Source organism: Rhagoletis zephyria, unplaced genomic scaffold, assembly GCF_001687245.7.
Source record: "Rhagoletis zephyria isolate East Lansing unplaced genomic scaffold, Rhagoletis_zephyria_1.1 Rzeph_scaffold_00040, whole genome shotgun sequence".
In the NCBI taxonomy this organism is placed as follows: Eukaryota; Metazoa; Arthropoda; class Insecta; order Diptera; family Tephritidae; genus Rhagoletis; species Rhagoletis zephyria.
This window is the reverse complement of record NW_016157124.1, coordinates 262,864-272,724: the sequence shown is the minus strand read 5'-3', so window position 1 is coordinate 272,724 and position 9,861 is coordinate 262,864. Positions and strand designations below refer to the sequence as shown.

Here is a 9,861-nt window from a genome sequence, read left to right as displayed (position 1 = left end):
ATGTGCTAGTCTTCCACGCAAATAACGAAATGTGCTAGTCTTCCACGCAAAAATGTGAAATGTGCTAGTCTTCCACGCGAGAATCTGAAATGTGCTACTTTTCGACGCGAATAATGAAATGTGCTAGTCTTCGACGCGAATAGTGAAACGTGCTAGTCTTCCACGGTAATTTGAGATGTGCTACTCTTCGTTGGGAGCGACGATATGTAAGCGCCAAAATTTTATATTATGTACTATTATTCTTGTTTGCGAATTTTGAAAAACTTGAGATTTCATAAGTTCAAAAATGCTCTATCTCAAACGAAAATACATTGAAAATAAGCTGAAATAAGGCGTTTTTGAATCGGCAGCTGAGATATGATGTTCATCAATACAATTTTGAGATAGGATGTTTTGCAATCAAATTCTGAAGTAGGGCGTTCTTGAAGAGTTTTATAAGATAAAGCGTTTTCGAACTGACTGCCAAGATAGGTCGATCTTCCACTCAGCCATCGATATATTGTAAAATCAAAAAAAAAAAAATATGCAAAAATTTACAATAATTTATTTTTGAAGTTACAGAAATTATTACAAATTACTGCCAAATTCACTGACAGATATGTTTTGATAGGTAGGAGATATTAGGTTTGTTCGTCGAGCAAAAAATTTGTACGAATTTGTACGAATTATCACGATTTTTGCCCAAATCGCGTTCGTGCAGACCAAAAAATTATCCAACACTCAAAAATTGTGAGAGCAAAGTGACAGTTCTCTTGGAGAGAAGTTGCAAATTCTTGCTGGAAAAAATTTTGCCAGCAAGAATTTGCAAACACGAAAAACATGTGGTTGTGGCGCATGGTTGCATTTTTGTCTACAATAATTTGAATAAATTAGTTCGTTAAATTTAAAAATTTATAAACACGAGCGATTTTTTTATGAAAAAAGGAAGTAAATAATTGTTGATATAATTAATTTAGTTAATTCCAATGATTTGAACTTAATTCGGCTGAAAAAAATGGTATTCGCAATCGGAATGCAATTGCAACCAGAGTCGATTTAAGAAACCCGACAGCTAGTACGATGAAGAAATTGAAATGTATGTCAAAGAAAGTCAGAACAACAAGAAATATACATGTATATCCTGTTTTTGGCCATCCGAAAGAATTTTAAAAATTCTATAAAAATTTTTTATGTTTGAAATGCAACCGTGGACGCCAGCTGGCAGCGAAACTTGCAAATTCCTGCAAATTTGCGTTCGTGCAGAAATTTGCAACTTTCTCAACATGAGAGAGAATTTGAGAGAATTTTTTCTTACTCTCTGATATTTTGAGTGTTGGATAATTCTTGCTGGATTTTCGACGAACAAACCTATTAATAAACAATAGAAAAATAGTTACGTCAATGCTTATATTCGACAAATAGCTGGTGGTCTGATAGACCACGCGCAAGTAATTAAAATGCAATTACTACCTCACTTCTCACCGCACATGTTTGCACGCTACCGGAATTAACCAAGGAATGAAACCGAAACCCAAACCGAAACCGTAACCGTTATCTTGACCTGAAAAGGAACGATACCGAAACCATTTCAATCACAGGTTTCAATCGGTTTCCAGAAATTTACAAAAATAATAAATAAAAATTTCTTTGAAATAAATGATTTATTTAACCAAAATCAGCAACATTTTGCTAAAATTCTTGTTAAGTAGTAAATAAGTATGGCAAGGTAACTTTTCGCAAAAATCTGCTGATGACTTTGTTGTTGTGAATCGATAATCGATTTCTTATATTTAAGTAGTTTCTTTCCCGTACGCAATGCGAGATCCCGCGTGTGCCCAAAATAGCCCAGAAATCATGCCTGTACTCAACAAAATGGGTAATAGAGAGCGAAAATTCGAGCGTATTCGATCGTAAGTGTATTCTTCTTCCTGCCCGAAACAGCCCGAAATTTTCTCCGAGTAAAAATGGATAAAGTGTGAAAGTGCATATCAGCTGTACTGGGCCGTATGAATAAAAATAAGCAATTGCTTTTTCTTAAAATTTCAGATCTTTTACTCAATTTATTCAAACAAAATTGAAGTAAAAGGTATGAAATTTTAAGGAAAAGCAATTGCTTAGTTTTTATTCATACGGCCCATTGTGTTTACATGTTGCCTGCATTTACTTGGTGCTTTTAAGGAAAAGTGAATGGCCTGTTGATGTATTTTCAATCTATGTACTTAAAATCAAATTTGTGAAACCAAAATTCAATTTCCAAGTGTTTGCATTTAATACCATGTTCTGACCGACAACCAAAACATTTTTCCTTCATTTTCTTTTCATTTACAACCTTTAACTTTCATTCTTATTTTGCTTTGGCCAGGCAATTAACAATAAATCCGAAATGGCGTATTAAAGATGATAAAATATGACTTCCACTTCGATAAATAATCGAAAAAAACTAGTGAAGACACCGATTGGAATGAGTGGAAAGTGAGTTTTCAAGTAGTTTTCAGCGAAAACTGGTTTTCGTTTAACAGATTTTATATGGACGAAAACACAAGTTTTAGGTCGAAAACCAGTTTTAGCAACGAAAACATGTTTCCGATGTCGGTCAGAACATGGTATAAGTGACAAAAACAAGAACAACGTGAATCAGCTGTTTCTCGACTTGGGGGCACGAAATGTGGGTTTTTGCGTTTCCGTAATTCTGAAGTTTGTTCCATTTTTGAAAGAAAATGTTTCTCTTATTCTCTAATTACCAAATCCGGTCCGGATTGTTAGGGAAAGAACCTAGTGTTGATATTATCAGTGAACTGTAATTTTCGATTTTCTTTCCTCAACGTTTAAGACATTGTGATTTAAATAATATCAACAAAATTTCTGTGAAAAACCGAAACCGGAACGAAACCGAAACCAAAACCGAAATAAATTTTGAAGAACGAAACCAAAACCGAAACCGAAACCCTTGGCAAAACCGAAACCCAAACCGCAACGTTATTTTGAATCGGTTTCATTCCTTGGAATTAACTCATTGCTGACTCGGTGAAAGCTATTCGTAGCAAGAAATTTATTGGCGCGTAAACGAAATCTTTATTTTAATCTAAAAATTTTGAAGTGGTCTGAGAGACCAACAACAGTACTTAAGGGTTAAGAAGGCTGACAGTTGATGATATTCTTGTGGAAAGTTGCCACCTGTTTGGAAATTTTAATTTGATTTAATTGATAAAATAAATGAAATATTACAATACGGGTATCAAACTAAAGAGGTTTAAGAAAGTTTACTGCCGAAAATATCTTTCTAGCGGGTTACCACCTATTCGAAACATTTTATTCAGTTAAAGTGATAAGATAAGGTAAACACTGACAATTGAAAACGCTGCAAAAATAAGTATGTAGGTTTAGAGAACGATCAAAGTAGTATTTTTTTTACTCTCCGAAATTCTTTTTATCCCAAAGAAATCGTTTTAATTTGAAATATTGCTGACCAAATGCACATAGTTAAAGGTTAATCTACGGAAAAATCCTGTAGGAGTCCACTCTTAAAAGTTATGCCGCAAGATTGTTATTGGCTAGTGTAGAGTTCAACTTTCGACAAAATAATTTTACGAAAATTGTAATTTTTGAGCAAAGAAGTCTGCTTGTGACTTTAACTGCCGACTTCACTAGAAATTTAAGTGAAAAATGATTTTTTCTGTAAATTTTCAAATTAAAATTTATCATTTTTCATTAAAATTGCTTTCGTGAAACCGGCTATGTGAGGGGTGATCTAACCGCCTACTGCACCCCCGGACGACGCCACTGGTGTTCTCCAGATGGCAAGGTTTTTTAATATTTTGAGTTTCAATCGATAGATTTTGATGGTACAAATACCACCCAATGGCTTTTTAGGAGGGACCGAAAATAACAGTTAAACAAATTTGGTATCAAATGAAAGCGGACTAGAATAGCTTTAAAACTTAAATGCCTAAACGAGAGAAGCCGCTTTTTGAGAAATATTTATATAAAAATGTAATTTAATTACCATACAATAAATCTTGGGTAACCAGGGTTGCCACTGACGAAAAAAAAAAATACTTACCATCCACTTGAAAAAAATCGATCAAATCTAGAAAATATCTACCAATAACTTGTTTTAGTTATTTTAATAAAAACTATTGTTTTGTTCTATCTTTTTTTTGTATTGCAAAAAAATTAAAATTGCTTTTAAAGAACATTTTGTTTAACTAATGAAGAAGTATTTTAGATCATATTAATGGCATCCTTTCGGCTTAATGATTATTTTAATATTCATAACGTTTTTCAATTACATAAAAGTTTTTTGGTATTTTTTTTGTATAAGAATTTTGTTTGCACCTCAAACAAATCAATAAAAATAAACGATTGAAACAATATGCAACATTCAGAAAAAATTTATACTCTGATTCTTTAGAAAAATTTAAGGTATGGAGTTTTATTTACCATGGAATTTTAGTATAACCGACAATGTGCAGCTAAAAATTCCCGTTGATTTTTATTTTTTTCCGCTGTTTTTTTTGTGTTTTTTCCATTTAACATTTTCCATAGATAAAAAATGGCGTTGACTTTTTTTTGCCAACAATCATAGTGTTTAATTATTTAGAGAATCATTTAAAATATTTAGGCAATCAAAAGCTCCCCAGGATTTCAGTAAAATGGGTTTTGAATGCAGCACGATATGTTCGCCTTTTATCGATATACATTTATATGTATGTATGCATATAAAAAGTGTGCTTTAAAGTGTTCAAAAATAATATAAATTTTTTATGGAAATTTATGATTTAAAGATGACTACGAAAAATAAAGCGGGAACGAAAAATTTTATTTTTTTTCCAACAAAAATCTACCAACATGAAAAAAAAATTTACCTTTTTACTAACCCGAATTTTTACTACCCTATTTGGTAACAATTTACCAAAAAGGCAACCCCAGTAGTAATGTTATTTCGTTCGTTATTTCTGTTTAAAAGCTATTTCAGTTCTCTTTCATTTGATACCAAATTTGTTTAATTTGAATTAGCGGTTTGTTTATTATCAGGAAAGGACTTTTATTTCGTAGTTAAAAAAAATTTGGTTAAAAAAAATTGACTGCTATTTTCAGTCCCTGCTTTTTGGAAAAGGTTTTTCTTGACAGCCATAAATTCAAAATATGTTTATGCGATTGTTAAAGGAAAACGTATTTATTTATTACTCTAACACCCAGATTATGTGTGATGTTCCATCATTATATTACTAGGATTGTATTTGAAAAACGAATTACCCTGTTGTTTCTCCAAATGTAGGTGTAGGTGCCGGGGTGGGCGAAGGGGACGGTGAAGGCGAATCTGTGCAGTCAGGCGAAGGGGATGGTGACGGTGACGGTGACGGTGACGGTGAAGGAGAATCTGTGGGGTCAGGCGAAGGGGATGGTGACGGTGACGGTGACGGCGACGGTGACGGTGAAGTACCAACATTGTAGACATCATCCCACAATTTCATTCTATCAATATTCGAAGTGCTGCCGGTTTGGAAAAGTTCAGGACTCTTCACGATTGATAAATATTTACAGGCGCCTTGCTCAAACGAGTCCTTTGTGCATGCGCCAATAGCCTCAAGCTTTTTAACATTTCTAAAAAGAAATAACTTCGTTATTTTAAAGTCTGCAAATCAAAATTTTGCCCATTAACTAACCCAGTTTTTGCAAATTCCACATAAAGATCCACATAACGTTTAACAACAGCTGCCTCGGGCGATGTTATTGTGTAACCCTTTGAGAATGTTCTTGATGCCCTGAACAGGAATAGTGCATCATCGTAGTGCACAGTACTGAAGTTTTTATTGCTGTCAGTAAATAGTTTTGAATAAGAATACGGTCCACGGTAATCGAACTTTATCATGCCTTTTAGATTCTGCGCACCCGCAGAATTCAAATGGGATTGAATAGTTTTGTAGGTAGGATAAATAAAACTTCCATCACCTAAAAGCTAACCGAACAGTACGTATAAGTATGTGTCCCTTTAATGGTATAAGTTTGTTTGTTTAGTTACCTCAAGAAAGCCATCCAATGTTTTGTCGTTCAATTTATATTCGCCATTTAGATAGTTTTCGATTATCAGATTTAAAGCGGCTCCATCAATGGTATCTGGTAGTTCTAATATGGTGCGCAACAACTTATCAAAGTCGGCATTGAATTTAGCGCGCAATGATGGATTTGTTGCCAGACGAAGTGCAATGGGCACGCCTTCGCCCTTCGATGGTACGTGTCCTATGATCCATGGTTTTTCTATGCTCAATGATGATGGATCTGCCGTTAAAAATGAATCCCTCCATGAGCTTTGCTCAATGCTTGGATGGAAAGTCGGCAAAGGATAGATATTCCATGATTTCAACTTGTCGACAGCTTTTAACAGCCTAGTTGGATTTATTCTCTGTAAAGCCCTTACTAAACCTTTCGAAGTTAGATATGCAGCGTCTCTTATGCCGACAGCTTCCGCCAATTCAATGACGTTCGATGTTTGATTGTCAATGGGCTTAGCAAATGGAGAGTTTGCGGCGCCACTTATCAAAATAGCGTTTCGGAATAAATCTGTAATGTGCAAAGTGGTTAGAAAAAAACCCTTGTTTCCATATTTTATCCATCTACACAAAACCTTTTGAGGCAGGACTCAACAAGTGATAATGTGCAGCTGCAGCACCCGCGCTATGTCCAAAGATAGTCACACGATCGGGATCACCACCGAATGCGCTAATGTATTTTTGAACCCATTTGAGGGCTAAATTCTGATCCTTGAGGCCGAAATTACCGGGCATTTCTTCGTCGTTAGTACTAAGGAAACCTACATTTATGTAAGAATATTATAAATTAGACAGCAAAAATTAAATGAACTAGCATATCAGTTATGCTCAATCAGTCCATGTATTTCTTACCAAATGGGCCTAAACGGTAAGCTGGTACAACCAATATAACATCATCTGTATCCATGAAATACTCCGGTCCTTCGGCTTGAGGACTGGCAGAGCCACTGAAAAATCCACCTCCATGAATATAAAACAAAACCGGTAACTTCCTATCACCTGAATTCTATGGTAAAATAGTTGGTAAATTTATGGTTACAATGGTAACACAAAAAAAATTTCTTATATTACTATTACCAAGGGACGGTAGACGTTCAAATACAGACAATCCTCTGATCCGCTAATGCGAGCTTTGGTATCGATATAATCTTTTTGTATGCAGTCTGGCTTTGGATTTTTAACAGAAATTGTGCCTTTCCACAGCTGGACTTCTTGCGGATTCTGAAATTCGATACGATTCGTAAGAAGAATTTCCTTTCGAGCATGCCATCCTTTTACTTACACTGAATCTTAGTTCATTAGTTGGCGGTTTAGCATATGGTATGCCCAAAAAAGCTTCGTATAGATTTCTTTGAAAGCCTCGCTCATATTTACCAACGACACAACTCGAGCGTCCGAGGCAAACTTCTGGTGCTTCTGTTCGTATTTGGCCAATAATGGACCAAAACACCGTAAATACTAGCAACAATTCGTTTCGCTTCATTCCCCGACAATTGAATGCAATCTGAAAACGAAATACGGTAGCATGTGAATTTGAATTAAGGCTTTTATACGTTTCGGGAAGCGATTAGGCAAATGAGTTTTTGTATATATGTATGTATGTATGTACGTCGATACTGTACTATAGATTCAATAGTCATTATAGATTAACTAATTTTATGCATGTGACTTACGAAATGTATCTAGTATGGAGATAAGGATTTCAAACTTTATTGCTCCTAAAATATAGTTAAAACGTTAATATTCGGTATTAGTGTATAATAGGGATGTTAAAAAGCATCGATGTATCGAGCAACATCATCGTGGTCGTGGCTTCAAACATCGCCGTTTGCCGATGTTTTTATGAATCCGATGTTAAGTCAAAACATCGATGTTTTGCAAAAATAGTTAAACAAAAACTATATAAGTCCAATTTAAAATCGTGTGCAATATTTCCTAGAAACTTCTGTAAAAACATCGATATTTTAATTCGATACATCGAACTACCATCAATGTAATTTTTCGAAACATCGATTCTTCAAGCATCGATACCCTAGTACATATGTATATAATTACTTATGTTTGAGCTTGAAGACAGGTTTATGAAATTTTTTAAATAAAATGCTGTATTAGCAGGTATAGCTGATGTTTCTGAGGTCACTATACTTCCCCATCAGACTACTCGTGACTTCGTCGTCATACCAGATTGTAGAAAGTGAGATCGTTACAACTTTGACGTGATTTGAATTTAAACCTCCAAGCTGGAAGTTTTGTATGATTTATCCGAACTCTCATGTGTTATATGAAAAGTACGAATAAGCCATAATCGCTCATTCAAGTTGCTTCATAAAAAGTCCAACGATCACCCCTATTTGAAATTACGCCTGTGACAATCCTCTGTTGCAATAGAGCGTATCAAAGACACTGCGAATGAGCAGATGTCTTCAGTTGTTTTGTGGCTTGAGCCTTATATGCCATAAGACACTTCTAATTTCTGAAACCGACGAGCAATTGTTAAATTTGAGGGAGATATTTATATCCATAGATCGGTCTATCCTTCCAAATGGTATGCGTCTATTAGTGGCATGTGACGCTAATTCACAAAATACGATGTTCGGTGTCACCTTCGTGAGAACTAGCTATATGGTAGGGATTAATATAATTTTATTCAACGAAGTAAGGGGGTCTTGGAAGAAGAATCTCTGTATTTGATAAAAGAAGAATGACATATCTCCCTAAATTAAAAAAAAAAGTTAAAATCAATTGAAGCAGCGACCCGCTAGGTAACGTTTACGTTGAATGGTTGTTATGAGAACGTATGTACTATACACTAAGATCTAACGGTTAGTTTTAACTCTCCAAGAAAGTCTGATGGATCTTATACACTTACACACTATACACTCTTGGAACCCATTTTCCTGATAGCACGACGGGAATACTATAGAGTCAGTGAATTTTTCTTTAGCTTCTTTTGTTTTATTTAAGACTCCTAGCCTGAAAAGTGTGTGAGAAACAAGCTGTTATGCGCTCTAATAAGAATTTTTAGGGACTGTCTGACATTTGACCATTTTATCACAACTGGAGAAGGCTAATTTTGCCCTGGCATTTATGCTGAAGAGCCTGGAACACACAGTTGAAAAGAACAGTATATCTCAAGTTTTTGTGAGCGGTCTCCTTACTTACGAATATGCATGCCATAGTTGTATCAGGGCAGAGCTTAAAATAGCTTGCCGTTAGGATTGTATACACTCACTGCTTGCTTGGTATTTCTGTTTTATATTTTTATTTGTTTACCCAGAAACAACGTCGGCTGCTCTGCATAACATACTTTCGTAAAAAATGGTGCCGACAGATAGCGCTGGAGTCGAGATATTTAGAGAATCCGTCCGAGTAGTGCTTCTGCAAAATAAGTTGACCCAAAAATAGATGGCGCTGGAATCAAGGTATTTAGATACGCCCTCGGAATCGTTATAATCGGACCACTATAACATATTTCTCCCATACAACTGATTGTTCAGTTATTGGATTTTTTGTTATAACTCATCCATTTCTGCTGCGAGGAACATGAAATTTCACAATATTTTCATTAATTGTCAACAGAAAGCTTACAGCGGAAATGAGTAAGATCGGGTCACTATAACCTATAGCTTCCACATAACTGATTGTTCAGATATTGGATTTTTTGTAATAACTCCACGAAATTTGGCACCAACTTCCTCACCCCCATCAACAAATAGTTTACAGTAAAAATGCCAAAGTTCGGGTCACTATAACATATAGCTTCCACACAACTGATTGTTCTGATATAGGATTTTACTTTAAAGCTCCTTCATTTCGACGGCTAAAACTGAAC

At 35.1% G+C, this 9,861-nt stretch overlaps 1 protein-coding gene across 1 annotated transcript in view; it reads right to left on the bottom strand.

Moving 5' to 3' along the window:
- The window catches only part of LOC108366387 (uncharacterized), a 16,388-nt gene extending 8,850 nt beyond the window's left edge, over positions 1-7,538 (bottom strand). Inside the window, exons 1-7 of the mRNA XM_017620791.1 lie at positions 7,312-7,538; positions 7,107-7,250; positions 6,882-7,035; positions 6,605-6,790; positions 6,002-6,540; positions 5,646-5,938; positions 5,236-5,583 (exon numbers count right to left, since the gene is read on the bottom strand). Coding sequence (XP_017476280.1) covers positions 5,236-5,583; positions 5,646-5,938; positions 6,002-6,540; positions 6,605-6,790; positions 6,882-7,035; positions 7,107-7,250; positions 7,312-7,512 — 1,865 coding nt within the window. The 5' untranslated portion in view covers positions 7,513-7,538. The remainder of the gene's footprint in view (positions 1-5,235; positions 5,584-5,645; positions 5,939-6,001; positions 6,541-6,604; positions 6,791-6,881; positions 7,036-7,106; positions 7,251-7,311) is intronic.
- Positions 7,539-9,861: the final 2,323 nt, after the last annotated feature.